The sequence below is a fragment of the Enhydra lutris genome, unplaced genomic scaffold, assembly GCF_002288905.1.
Source record: "Enhydra lutris kenyoni isolate GAN:26980312 unplaced genomic scaffold, ASM228890v2 scaffoldscaffold22, whole genome shotgun sequence".
Lineage (NCBI taxonomy): Eukaryota > Metazoa > Chordata > Mammalia > Carnivora > Mustelidae > Enhydra > Enhydra lutris.
The window spans coordinates 37,956,818-37,971,794 of NW_019154106.1; the positions used below are offsets into that span (position 1 = coordinate 37,956,818).

The 14,977-nt window shown below is 35.4% G+C and overlaps 1 protein-coding gene across 1 annotated transcript in view; it reads right to left on the reverse strand.

Annotated features, from left to right (window-relative positions):
* Positions 1 to 2,246: 2,246 nt before the first annotated feature.
* Positions 2,247 to 14,977, reverse strand: part of LOC111149966 (solute carrier family 17 member 6) — a 40,604-nt gene continuing 27,873 nt past the window's right edge. The window contains exons 8-12 of the mRNA XM_022507241.1: positions 11,323 to 11,472; positions 6,008 to 6,140; positions 4,831 to 4,941; positions 4,239 to 4,366; positions 2,247 to 3,506 (exon numbers count right to left, since the gene is read on the reverse strand). Of these exons, the coding sequence (XP_022362949.1) occupies positions 3,171 to 3,506; positions 4,239 to 4,366; positions 4,831 to 4,941; positions 6,008 to 6,140; positions 11,323 to 11,472 (858 nt within the window). The 3' untranslated portion in view covers positions 2,247 to 3,170. The remainder of the gene's footprint in view (positions 3,507 to 4,238; positions 4,367 to 4,830; positions 4,942 to 6,007; positions 6,141 to 11,322; positions 11,473 to 14,977) is intronic.

Consider the following 14,977-nt stretch of genomic DNA (forward strand, 5'->3'; position numbering starts at 1 on the left):
ATAAAGTATTAGATCCAAGACGCTTTCATTTTTGCCAAAGTTATACAAGGATGTCATGTGAGGTTCCATAAGAGAGCTGGGTCTCTGGCTGCTGTTTCTTTGTGCAGAGGATGGTAGGGAGAGAAAATACATTCCCTCCCCTCCCATCGCCTTCCACACACACTCTGAGCTTATGTGAGTTGTGGATATGGGGTTGTGGTTCAACCGATAAATATTCTTCAATTAACTTGTTACATTAAGTCCTGGCTAGAAAAGAAAGTAAAAATAAAAACAATGCACAGGGGCGCCTGGGTGGCTCAGTGGGTTAAAGCCTCTGCCTTTGGCTCAGGTCATGATCTCAGGATCCTGGGATCGAGCCCCGCATCGGGCTCTCTACTCAGCAGGGGGCCTGCTTCCTCCTCTCTCTCTCTGCCTGCTTCTCTGCCTACTTGTGATCTCTGTCTGTCAAATAGATAAATAAAATCTTTAAAAAAAAAAACAAAAAACAACGCACAGCTTACCATAACAACTCCATTCCAAACCCATAACATCCTCTGTATCCAGTCAGTTTCTCTCATTGAGACTTGGTAGTTAAATAAGAAATGTCACCTAAATCATCCCATGAGTCCTTTTGAGCAATAAAGTTCTAGGAATCAAAGATTCCAGAGCTGTATGATTATGGTCTTCCCTTTCTACACATCTGTCAAATCGGGAACTGGAGTGGAATGATCACTTTTCCAGCAACACAGACATTCCACTGGCTGCTACCTTGATACGTCTTGCTCACGGCTTGCTGGTTTAGCTGACACCTTATAATATAATGCCGGTACTCTGTTTTACCTCAGAAAAGTTATTTAACCTTCATGAGTTTCAGTTTCTCCCCTTGCAATCTGGGCTGAAAAGGAGCACCTGCTTTGGGTCATTGTGGAGTTACAGGAATACTCTGCCTAGAATGGTTAGGACAATGACCAGCACAATCTACAGGTACAATCCAAATTAGATGGGATCCTTGACCTGACAACTTTTGAATTTTTTTCCCAAAGTTTTCTGTAAGTTTAGTGCACAAGCTATGAGAAGACGATCATTGAAAGATAGAGTCTGACTCTGAGACCCATTTCTTGATGCAAAATTTTGTCTATGGAACCACATCCCACACACTCTATATGTAATAATGTAATAACAAGAGTTATTTTCTCTTGTAATATGTAATAACATATTACAATATGTAATAACAAGAGCACCATGTTCTTCCATTAGAGCTCAAGTAGCTAAAAAGGTTATTATTCTCAAACCTAGCTTTGGCTTCACTGGAGCACAAAAAAGCTAAATTCCCATGAAGCTGCAAACAAAACAAAGTAAACCCAAATTAATGTATTGTATTTTTACAAAAGGATAAATAGAGCATTTTATTAATACTTTTTTTTTGCAGCAACAAAATGAGAGTCCACATCTTCTCATTCAACACAACAAAAGCTATGATCACATTACATCACTTTGAGACACAAAGCAAAGGATGTTTTTATTTTCTTAAGGTCAAGGATGGTTTGCATCTTTAAAACAAATGTTATGTTTTCTATTTGTAGTATCACGGCTTCCAGTCACTAGCACAATACAATGAACAGATCAAATATCCAGAAGAGACAATTAAATACAACGATGACATTTTGCATTGAATTGGGAAATACATTATTATCATTTAGAACATTCTAAAGAGATCTGATGTTAACTTTTTAAAAGAAAAAAAAAAAAAATCATTCCAACCACCCAGACAGCTACCACAAGCAAAATGAAGATAATATACAGACAGGAAATTGTATGCATTGCACTTATTGCTTGGAACACAAATGTTGCAATTCCTGTTGAGTTGTATTAAGAAATGACAAGCAAAATGCCTCTGCCCCATCTAAAATTCTATGACTCTATGAAAGTAGAAATTGCAGTCCCCTAACCCAACATTAGGTGTATGCTATTTTTGGTTTTTTTTGACGATTGTTTATTATGCTTTTGTGTATGGATATGTATAAGATATACAGATATATATAGATATAATTTTAATATAATTTATTGTCCTATATATTTAAGACAAATATCTTTTAAATGGGACTTTAAATAATAAAATCATCTACTTACAATATCTCTATTAAGTTTATCTTTTCATATTATATATAGCTCTGTGGCACAAGTTTCATATAGTATTTTGTTATTAAGGAAGAAGAATATCTAAACCATTTTTTTTTATTTCTTGTTGTTAATATTGCATTTTAAGGGCTGTATCTCCATAGTAAATTTCTTATTAGATTCTTTATGGTGTATGCATCTTTTTTTTTTCTAATGCAAGTTACAACCAGTACAAAGTTGTAATAAAAAATACATTAAAGTTTATTTACTTTTTATATTTTTTGCAAAAAGTTATGTGATATGCTACATGAAAAGTCAGATTTCTGTTGAAACGTGAAGTGTTTTATACTGTTAGGTAAATGAATGGAAGAACATGAAGCATACCCTTACCTTTACAGGTTCTCTTTCACAGATAGAAGTATATGTGCACAAGCATTTCATATAAAACACTGCAAGATATTTCTTTTCAGAACCAACAAAATATTCCACATTATGTAATAACAATAATTATTTAGTACACCTTGCTAGTTGCTAGCCCACAATATTCTTCTCTAATTGAGAGATATATCAACTCCATAATTTATATTCAATAAACATTGCCACCACCTGATCCAGCCAACGTGACATCCTCAGGTTTCTTAACAGGACTTCTGCATGATATCTTGCAATACAGTGTAACAAATATATAAGTGCATTTTGCATGATCAAGTAGCTTTGGCTTCCTAACCTTTGTAGGATGGGATGTGACAACTGTCGTAGTTGTGCTTTATTAAATGGTGATGAGTTTTAGCTCACATGAATCCAATGAGTAACTACTCGCTTCTACAATTTTGACCAGTCAATCTTTAAATCACAAATGCAAAAATGGATGGCCTGAATGGAAATGATGGCATTTCACAACTTCTACAGATTGCACTTGATGGTAACTTCATGAGTTTGTTTTGATTCATTTTTATAGCAAGACTTGCCTGGTTGATATGTTTACGTGTGTACACCACTTTTTTTTTTAATTTTTGTGCAATCACAATTAATTTAATCACAAACACTAAAAATAAACCCAGCAATTAGCTTTGTTATGAATAGTCATCTCGCTCCTTATAGGTGTATGAGTCTTGTACTTCTTCTTGTACAAATTCCTCCTTCTTTTCCCAACCATTAGGCCAACCTCCATTGGCCTGTGTTGTGGCACCATAAGACTTGGTGGTACCATAATTTATATAATTTTGAGTAATGTCCCCTGTTTCTTCATCGAGCTCATCTTCATGGATAAATCCACATTTTTCTTCACTTGTTTCCTCAGGGTCTGCCCAGGGTTGCTTCTCTCCTGAGGCAAATATTGCATAAAATACAACTCCGCCGTAGTGGACCAGGGCAGCAATCAGGAAAACATACTGCCATTCTTCACGTGACTGCGATGACAAAAAGCAGCACGGTGAGAACAGACTCCCCATTTTTGAAAAGCATAACCTCTTCTTCGAATGCTCCACCATCAGGCTTTTCATAAAAACGCTATCTTTAGGGGCAGACCCTGTTCTGATTCTATAAAGCAAAGACTGTGGTAGAAACTTTCCATAATCTTATGACTTTCATTAATTAAAAAGTCTTTTAAATCTCAGGTTCTGAAATAAAACTCCAAACATATCTGTGGTCTGCTAATTTTTAAAATACCCATCATCTCTCTTGGAATTTTCATTGATTTACGTGTATTTTTTCCTCCTACTTCTTTTGTTTATTTCCTTATGGTGAACAATAATTGTGAAGCTCTACATGTAAGGACAGAGAGCTAATAACAATATTCTCCCACTGATAACTGCAGAGTCTGAATTGATGTTTCCAAATAAAGCTCAGAAGTCTTCTATTGAGTGCTCTAATAAGCTAAGAGAAAAAAAGGTCTTCTGTTGTTGTTTTGCTACACCAGAGATACAAGAAATATTAAAAGGTGTTGAAAAGCACACTGCTTATTAGTTAGGAAGGAAGATTTCCTCAGAGTTCTCAGAGACTTTCTAGTGAGCCTCAATTAACTCCTTTATCAGAGGTCTGGTGGCTGGACCACAGAGAGAGCGCCAAACAGAATACAGTAACTCTTCTCTACCATAAGGGAGAATCTTTTAAAACGGATCATTTCTTTAGCTACATCTTACCTTATTCTTTGTCATTGCACCAACAATGATAGGGCAAACCATTCCTGACAATGTGCCAACACCATTTGAAATGCCCATTAAGATACTGGCATATCTCGGAGCAATATCCAAGTGGTTAACATTGAAACCTGAAATAACACACATCAGCTTAGAGTCAGAGAATCCTAAACCCCTGGGAAGTGGGTGACTGTAGGATATTCTCTACCACACTCAACACACTCAATGCTCTCCTTACAGGAGACTAGGTATACAGCAGGTGCTCAGTAAATATTTTTTTATACTTTAGCTCAAAGATATGATCGGAGCAGAATAAAGTATGGTTTCTTATTCAATACTTAATACATGATGCTCAAATCACAGAGAAATGTTCTCTTAAAAAAAAAGAAGAAGAAGAAGAAAGGTAAGCAGGAGGAAAATGAGAAGTGACAAATCCAAATAACAATTTCTAAATGTGTTATTCTTTTTACTTTCTAGTGGGACTATGTTAATTAAATTGTCAACAATAGAATATTAAAGAGGGAAGGAGAATATATGCATTATTCCAGCAAAAAGCAGCATGTTACATTTATAAATTTAAGAACATGTATCTTACCAGAAATAGCAAATCCACTGAATCCCACTGCAAGTACCAAGAATGAGATAGCTACCCCTCTAGTGTGAGAATAGCCAACGACCAGAAGCAGGGTTGCTTCCATGCCAAAACCTTCAGAAACAAACACACGTAAATACTTCAGAAATTTGTGTAAATTTTTCCAATGAGCCAAAAGTGCTAGAACTTCTCAAGCTTATCTGACCTAAGAAACCTCTTCAGGGAGTCTATCTTAAAAGTAATAATAACAGCGGCAGCTGCGTGGCTCAGCCCATTAAGCATCAGACTCTAGACTTTAGCTCAGGTCATGATCTCAGGGCAGTGAAATCAAGCCCCAGGTAGCCCATGCGCTCTGTGTCCAGGGGAAGTCTGCCTGAGATTCTCTCTCTCCCTCTGCCCCTACCCCACCTTCTCTCTCAAATAAATAAAATATTTAAATAATAATAATAACAGTTATAATTTATGCAGAGAGATTACTGAGATTACTGAAGCTTTCCACTTTATTTTTTAAAGATTTTTATTTATTTGACAAACAGAGATCACAAGTAGGCAGAGAGTCAGGCAGAGAGAGAGAGAGAGAGAGAGAGAGAGAGAGAGTGAGGAGGAAGCAGGCTCCCCACTGAGCAGAGAGCCCAATGTGGGACTCGATCCCAGGACCCTGAGATCATGACCTGAGCCGAAAGCAGAGGCTTTAACCCACTGAGCCACCCAGGTGCTCCTGAAGTTTTCCATTTTAATAAAAACACTGAACACACCCTTAAGGTCCAATGGGGGGCAAGGATGAGCTATTTATGTAGTTATTTAAAACTAGGAGTCATAAGGGGTTCCTGGGTGGCTTAGTCATTAAGCATTTGCCTTCAGCACAGGTCATGATCCCAGGGTCCTGGGTTCAAGACCTGTGTCAGGCTCCCTGCTCAACAAGGAGCCTGCTTCTCCCTCTCCCACTCCCCCTGCTTGTGTTCCCTCTCCTGCTGTCTCTCTCTGTCAAATAAATAAATAAAATCTTTTTTTAAAAAGAACCTAGGAGTTGTGAAAATTTGAAGATAGGGAAGTGATTATAAATGAACAGGGAAAACGTGAATTTAGCTGCATATTTGACATGCACAGTAAAATTACTCACTCCTGTAGATCAGTACTTCATGAACCAAAATCATGTCCTTCACGTGACTTATGTACTTACCACCACAATTCATGATCTTTCTTACTGTAGTAGTTGAAAGAATTTGCTTGCTTCTTAGAAAATCTGCAATCTGTCCTCCAATGGGCACAATAATTGTCATTACTAAGTGTGGCACAGCAGATAGCATGCCAACCTGAAGAAAAAGAAGAAGAGGAAACATACACGTGACCATACGGCGTGATATGAGCAATGGTCTTGGTTGTTTGAATCTGTCATAAATTCTTTATAGGAAAAGAAAGAGAAAAATACTGTCTTCAAATGACCGCTTACTCATTCCTAGAATAAGCAACAACTTCCACAGAATAAATGAGAAAAGCTAACTAAATTACATTTTATCTTTTAGGAGAGAATAATGCTTTTTCCTGTGTAATGAATCAGTAAATTTCAAGTTTATGAATAAACTATCCTGTATCTTATCACAGAGTGATTCACATTTATGTGCCCATTTCATATTCTTGAATATATTTGCAAAAATTTACCATTAGTGTGTGGGAGAATGACAGAGACAGAGTCAGAGGGACAAGAAATGTATCTGACAAGCTTTAAAGAGGCTGTATTTTTAAATTTTTTTTTAATTTTTAGGAAAGCTAAAAAACCTTAATTGCATTTTAAATATGTATCTCTTATGAGTTTTATATTTAGTTTCAAAGCTAAATTTAGCCCAGAAAATGCAGATCGATTCTTCAATTTTAGGTATTTTCTATGTCAAACATTAGTATTTTGTCACATTATCACACAGCGGTATGTCATACAAAATAGCTCAACCGAAAATCTAACCTACCAGCATCAATTCAACACACATTTCTTGGCTAATAATTTTGTGCAAGACACTCTTCTCCGGGCATCATGAGGACAGGGAGTATGAATAAAATGCATTTCAACTGTGTTCATAGACTAAGCAGATTTTGAATATAAACATATTAAGGAAGTTTTTTTTTTTTTTTCCTAAGTGTAATTTGAAGTATACGTCCTACAGATTAGGAAGTATACTGGGGAAAAGTGTATTATTTGTGTATAAAAATGTCTTCCAAGTTAGATTATTGAAGGTTTGAGACAAAGACTGGTCAATTTCACAATGGCATACAATAGAGTACCACGTCCACGGAGTCCCGGTTGTTATCATGATTAACCCAGTCAGTGAATGACTCCTACATACCTTAAATGTCTGAGTTATTTAATTCACTCTTTTTTATCCAGATGAACTTTTATTATATTATTATTCTCTTGTACCAATGAAGAAAATATACTTAAAAGGGCTAAATCATTTCCAGAACCAAATACTGAGCCATTTTTACCTGAGTCTGAAACCTGGGCTTTTAAACACTATGCTTAGCACTATAACCATCTGAGAAAGAAAAATCAAATAAAACCAGACAATGTGCTGACTGCTCTTTTAATTTAGTTCAAAACCTGTCATTTGGTAAGGGCTCAACAAATCTGAACTAAGTTAAACTCTAAGGTAAACTGACATTAAGGCAAACATTATCACTTTTGAGAATAGCACCTCCAAAGCAGAGTTGTTCTTTATTCCTGACTACAGTAGATATATTTAAAACAACCAATATGTAGAAAGAAGCTCTCAGACAAGAAAACATTCTGAAATACACCACGTAAGGATTTGCGCAACATTGTATGTTGTGTTTGCTTTTAGAGGCGGAGAAAATGGGAGAATGACTTGCATTTCCTAAATTCGCGTAATGGGCCCACATCTTGACTCAGTGTTTAAGGCATCTGAGAAGCTCTTAAGTCGAACACCCTTTGCTATTTACTATCTACTGAAATAGACATTTTAATTCCTTTGGGTAAATGAAGAATAAAACTATGATTATCAGCTATTCACTTTTAGCAAAGCACTATGGAAAGTGCAAGGAGCTAACTATCTAGAGGTTAATGAGACAGAAGTTGGGGATATCCTACTCCACTGACTTAATACTTGAAGGTACTCAATCTCTCAGTTTCTAGGACAATATGGGGACCTATTCAGTATGTGACCTCATCAGGGCCAAGTTGCCCTGATGAGGTCACATACTTTTTTTTTTTGAAAGTTTTTTTTTTTTGAAAGTTATTTTTTTGAAAGTTTTTTTTTTTTTTTTGAAAGTTATTCAACGATCTCCTCAGTCTTTGGTGATTTACCATAATCACTTGCAATCACATGTTATCGGAATGCTCACAATTTTGGGGGAGTATCATTATTTATGATAATCCCACAGCACTTTGCTCATTATTTTAAGGTTTTACAAGACTAGGCTAAATGTTTTGAGTCTATGACTGATTGATTCTTCATAGAAACTCATTAGACTTCATGCATTCTCCTCTTTGCTTCTCTGGGTCACGGTCTGGATTTCCTCTCTCCCCACCTGTTCCATATTCTGTTTAGAAATTGGCAGGCTATTACACAACAAAGAGCAGCCACTCAACACTTCTCTTCTGCTCCTAAATGTAAAGCTCAAAAGGAATGAATGTTTCCTCTCATTTGGTTGTCTCTTGTAACATGACCTCTCAAAGCACTAGCCTTCCCTTGATAGGTCATTTTCAAAAGGCTAAAAATGTTTCTATATAAGCATTATATACTATATATATAATATAATATATTAATTACAATTTATATTAATTTTTAATTTCTATAAAATACTAAAATATAACTTAAAAATATAATATATATACACATCTATGCATATTTCTGCTTTAACTGGGTCAGTCTACTTGAAATGAAGATTGAGCTATTGTACTTGTGGTTTAGTTTAGTTTAGTTTAGGATACTCAATTTAACTAAGGTTGGAGAGAACTATCCTCCATTTAAATATTTTAGTTTGCTTACATTTTGCCGTGATTCTGAAGGAGGATATTAATACCATTATTTATGAAAAAGAAAATCAAAGCTGGCAATCATTCAAAAAGCAGCCCCAGGTTATGTATCAATAGTCGATTGCAGAGCTTGGATCCGGAGCCATGCCAGCCTGGATCTAAAGCCTGTTTTCTATTTCCATTACTACCTCCTTTATACATTTTTCAAGTAAGTCAGTGACTTTTTTTTTTTTTTTAAGAGTATAATCAAAATCTTCAAGCCAATCTGTGTGTGTAGAACTTATCTGAATTTTAGTTAAAAATATAACAAGTGAATCAGATCAACTCATCTGGTTATTCTATTTAGCTTTTGCAAAATATCATTGCTTTTACTCAAGCACTTTTAATTAAGTGGAGCTACAGGCCCAGAATGACCACACGGTTTCATTAACATCAGTTGGCTCCTTCACTTCTCCCCCATGAGACCTGACTTTATTAATAGCCTCTCAGTGTCATATTTGTCCTAGATTATGAAAATGGACTCACACCTCCAGCCGCCTTTGTTGAGAAGTGTAACACCTCTCAGAGCTTCCAAAGGCTACCCTGCAATGTTTGATCAGCTCTAGAGAGAAGAGGCCTATCTAAAGCAGCCATTCTTCTCAGGAATGGAGGAAACAGTTTCCTTAGAAACAGGGATTACAAAAGAGCTCTTAGAATAGCTTCTCCCTAAACTCAGGTTTTCTTCAATTCCAGGCCTCAGATAGTCTTTCAAGTAGAGACATAATATGAATAGGGAGCCCAGCTGGATGTATGTAATGACATGAAGAGAAATGGCCAGTCCATGGGCAGCACACACAAGTGTATTCAGGACTCCGCAAAGGGCTTGGCAGGGATGGTATTTAACAAATACTTGCTAAGTGCTTAAATGAAGATAGGGTCCACCTGAATTTGAATAGCATAGTAAAGGGAACTGAAACATAAATTAAAGAATCGGGGCTTAAGCTTGAGTCTGGCATATATTACCAGCGTGGCCTTAGGCAACACAATACCTTCCCTAGTTTGTTTCCCCATCAACAGAAATGATGAGAGTTATCCAGCTGGTCAACCAAATAAGGTTGTTCATGAATATGAAAGGATCTTGTGAATTTCAAACACTTCTATAAATATAAAGTCGTTATTTTTATGTTCATTTTGTCCTTCTAGAAAATCCCAGAATGATTATATTTTCACAGCTATGAACAAATGTCTCTAAGATTTAGCATACTGTGCTGTAACGGGTAACTAATTACTTTCGTGTATACCACCAAGCCGGGAACTCCTGAGCATGGGAACAATGATTTTATTTCTGAACCTAACACAAATCTTCACACACATCCTATTCAACAAATGCCTGTTAAGTGAATAAGTTGAATAAATGACACATAAGAATGTTTTCAGATTTTTTTTTTTTTTGCTTTCTCAAATCTTTTAACAAGACAGCTTTTTTTAAGTTTATAGGAAATTAAAAAAAAATTTTTACTCGAGTATAGTTAACACACAATGTTATATTAGTTTCAGGTGCAGGACAAAGTAATTTGACAAGTTTATATGTTATACTATGCTCACCATAAGTGTAGCTACCATCCATCAGCATACAACATTATTACAATTTCATTAGCTATATTCCCTATGTTGTGCTGTTTGGTCCCATGACTTATTCATTCTATAACTGGAACCCTACATCTCACGTTCCCCTTCACCCGTTTTGCCCATCCCTCATTTCCTATCCTTCTGGTAACCATCCGTTTGTTCTCCGTATTTACAGGTCTTATTCTGCTTTTCATTTGTTTATTCATTTGGGTTTTGTTTGGTTTTGTTTTGTTTTAGATTCCACCTATGAGTGAAATCGTATGGTATTTTTCTCAAAACCTGATTTATTTAAACTAGTATGATACCATCTAGGTCCATTATGTTGTTGCAAATGGCACAATCTCATCCTTTTTATGGCTGTGTGATATTCCAGAATGTCTGTGTGTGTGTGTGTGTCCATGTGTATTACATCCTCCTTATCCATCTATCAGTCAGGACTACATCAAAATAAAAAGCTTTCGCATAGACAAGATAACCCAATTTTTGAAAACATTGACGAAGAGATTGGTAATTATTTAAACACAATTCCATTTCAATAAAAATTTTTTTTGTTCACTGTTACATTGTCTCTGACCTGAGACTTAAAGGAAGTTATGTTTCTTTAGAGGGGAAAGGCTACAGCGCTGTCCACCTTAACTGAACTGTAAGTTCCATGAGGACAGAGACTGGGTTGATTTTGCCTGTGTTTCCATCAAAAAGAGCGATTTCTAGCAGACAGCTGAGTACAGCAGACACTCCAACACCTCACTTAGTCTTTACTTCCCAGAAATTATTTGTTAAGTGGATAAACAAATAAATAAGTAACTCCTAAAATTTAGAAGGTAAAATATTGACAAAGGAACTTAATATTCAATTGAGCACAAAAATAATGCACTGGTTAAACAAGGATAATTTTCACGTACCTTGCTGATTTCAAATCCAAAGACTTCCTCAAAGTATGCTGGCTGACTAATCAGCAGTAAGTAAAACGTCCAGCTTCTGCAGAAGTTGGCAACAATTATTGCATAGACAGGCATAGATGTAAAAAATTTCCTCCATGGGGTCTTGAATTTCTGAAATCCCAAAAACAAGAGCCATTCTGACCATTTAAAATATTTTCTGACTTAAATGGGAACAATAGGTGCTTTGCATTTCCAGGATGTATGTGTTGAGGCATGAGTAGGAGGTAATGGATTAATTGCAGCAATCTAGTTAACCTTAGCTGCATGAATAATTGTTGGAAGAAAAAAAGATATTAGCCTCTTCTGATTAAATTGATCCCATTTGAGGAATGTATACGATCCTATGTTTATAGAAAACAATTCCTAAAGCACAGATCCTAGTTTCCAAGATTTTTTTTTTTTTTCTGGCAGTGATAAATCACACCTCAGCTAAAGATCCTTGCCCTATCAGTGACCTTGTTGGTATCCAAAATATTTTATCTAAAACATTGAAAATTCAATATAGTTAGGAGGAGAAAAATAAGAAAAATTAAAAGTGCAATATTCCCGACCCTATGTAAAGTTAATAATACCACTATTATAAATTCTCTTTAATATGTATTTTTTAAAGATTTTATTTATTTATTTGACATATAGGGATCACAAGTAGGCAGAGAGGCAGGCAGAGAGAGAGGAGGAAGCAGGCTCCTTGCTGAGCAGAGACCCCCCAATGCAGGGCTCGATCCCCAGACCCTGAGATCATGACCTGAGCCAAAGGCAGAGGCTTTAACCCACTGAGCCACCCAGGAACCCCTATAAATTCTCTTGATAGACAATGAATGCCAATATAAATTCTATAATACTGAAGGGCATGGTTCTATAAAACTCACATGGTACACAGCTGGGTTGAAGTATGTGGCTACCCAGCACAGACCATAGACACATCATAACTAGTTATTTATGACATTCAAAACATTCAAAATTAGCCACCTACATGGGATTGGCTTTGCTTATGATACCCATTTAGAAATTATATCTAGTGTACTCAAAGATTCTATATATGCCCAAATATGAAGCAAGTATCTTCCCCTAAGACTAACATTTTTAGTCTTGGGTATAACATTTTTAGACCCAAAAGTGTCTCTCACATTCTCACTTCCTCAGTGACTTTATTTTGAATGTCAAAATACTGTTCGGTGAAGTCAGAGTAGCCTGAAAAAACTCCATTTAATGCTAGCTTGGGATCGTTAACCTGGCCAAATTAGTAAAAGGGGAGACAAACATTTTTTACACAGATTTGGTAATTATTCCTGGATGGAGAGCCTCATAACTGCTAGTATTGGCTGTGACTCTAACTAATCTAATTAAGCCTTTCAAGGTCACTTTAACAGTAATATAGTAAGAAGCTATATCGTCACGATCACAATACACATGACAAAAAAGAAAAACCAAACCAGACCAAAAGCATCTCCTAATAACATATAATGAGTACTGTGGCTTTGAATGAAAATATCCAGTGACAATATCATAGCTGGGTTGAAAATGTGCATTTTTAAACCCTATATACTCTGGAAAGATAATGCCAGATAAATATACTTATTTCACAGAAAATGAAAATTGTTCAATACAGGGATGTCAACATTGTGGTATTATGTTAGTGTAAGAAGTAACTTCAGAATATTATTAAAAGTAAATAACTTTTTCCTGCTGGGAAAGTGTTTCTATTATTCATATCTGGATCATCTCTACTAAGAAATTTATTCTTCAGGTTGTAAAACACTTCATCAAATGTGAGATAGAAGCACCTAATTTTATATCTTAAAAAATTGTTCGGGGTCATAGGAGGGCTTATAGTATCCTGATAACAGTCTACCTACTGACCTGGCTGTTTGCTTCACATGTGTGTATGGCTTACAAAAATTAAGCAAGTTGTTCACTTATGATTGGTGTGTTTTTCTGTATACAGGTTAAATTTAATTTTTTTTAAGGAAAAATATTTAAAAGGCATTACAGTCAGCTGCAATGTGCACTTCTTAATTAGATGCAGACTCCAAAGAAATAGCCACAAAGGACATATGATAATAGACTAGATATTCGAATTTGGACTGGGTATTAGAAATCGGAATATGATCTAGGTATTAGGTAATGTTAGGGAATTATTCTTCATTGTTTAGATATAATAATAGTACTTAGATTGTGAAAAAGTATTTTTAGTTTTCTAGAGATGCATGTGAAATATTTGTGCTAAAATGTTAGGAGATCTCATTTCCTTTGAAATCATTCAGCAATAAGAAAAGTGAAATAAATAAGGCAAAGTGTTGACAACACTTGCATGTCTGCAGTGGATACATGAATGCTTCTGTTACTATTCTCTCTGTTTTGCTGTATATGGAAATTTTCACAATAAAATTTTCAAAATAACTGTAAGTACAATGGCCAAAATATAATCTCATTTTTAATTTTGATTTGAAGCTATAAGAAAGTATCAAACTTCAGTAAGAAGTGGAATATTATGTTTGGAAAAAATATTATGTTTGGAAAATATTATATAAATGGACCATTTGCCCATTTACAGATGGAAACAGGCAGGAGGAAGTTCTATGCCAGTCCAGAGTGCAAGAATTTGTTTTTAAGTACTGAAGTTTCACTTCTTAATGATATCCAGTATGGGATTTTTCTTATTCATTAAAGGCTTCAACAATAGTGGGTGAAAGATAGACCTTTTTTACCTAGGCTGGAATGTCAAAGACAGACCTTCTCTAATAACGAAGTAGCTGGACTAAAACTTAATTAGAAAGAGGGGAGGAGCCTTCAAAAGAAAGAGAAGCGTAACTTATAGGAGACACTGGTTCTCTACCTTCCAGCTCTCAGCATAAGGAAATTGAGTTACTGTTTAGGTGCTGAATTTCTGAGCTGGTCTAAATACATTAGTTTTGCTTCCCGATTTTTGATAGTATCAAATGGCTATTTATTAATTAATATGTATGATATATTAATGTCACACAGACTAAAAGATTTGCATTATTGATGCAGAGCTGCATTTTCTCTCTCCACAGAGCCCATGCAAGAAATCAAATTAGAATCAGAAAAGGGGTCCATGTTATATTTTTTATGATACTTTATCTTCATAAAAAAATCCTGAAAATAAGACTTTATCAATAACAAGATTATATTACATTAAAAATATTTTTATGTCAGCTCTTACTGACTTTCTAATGACTCTGGATTTCTTTAACCACTTGTAAATACACACGTGTAAAACCTACATTTTGACAATTCAATACACAAGAAATAGCCCTTTTCATGATTGTGTTAGGTGATCTGGCATTTCCTACGATCTGAAATTTAACCTGTATACAGAAAAACACACCAATCATAAGTGAACAACTTGCTTAATTTTTGTAAGCCATACACACATGTGAAGCAAACAGCCAGGTCAGTAAGTAGACTGTTATCAGGATACTATAAGCCCTCCTATGACCCCGAACAATTTTTTAAGATATAAAATTAGGTGCTTCTATCTCACATTTGATGAAGTGTTTTACAACCTGAAGAATAAATTTCTTAGTAGAGATGATCCAGATATGAATAATAGAAACACTTTCCCAGCAGGAAAAAGTTATTTACTTTGTTGAAC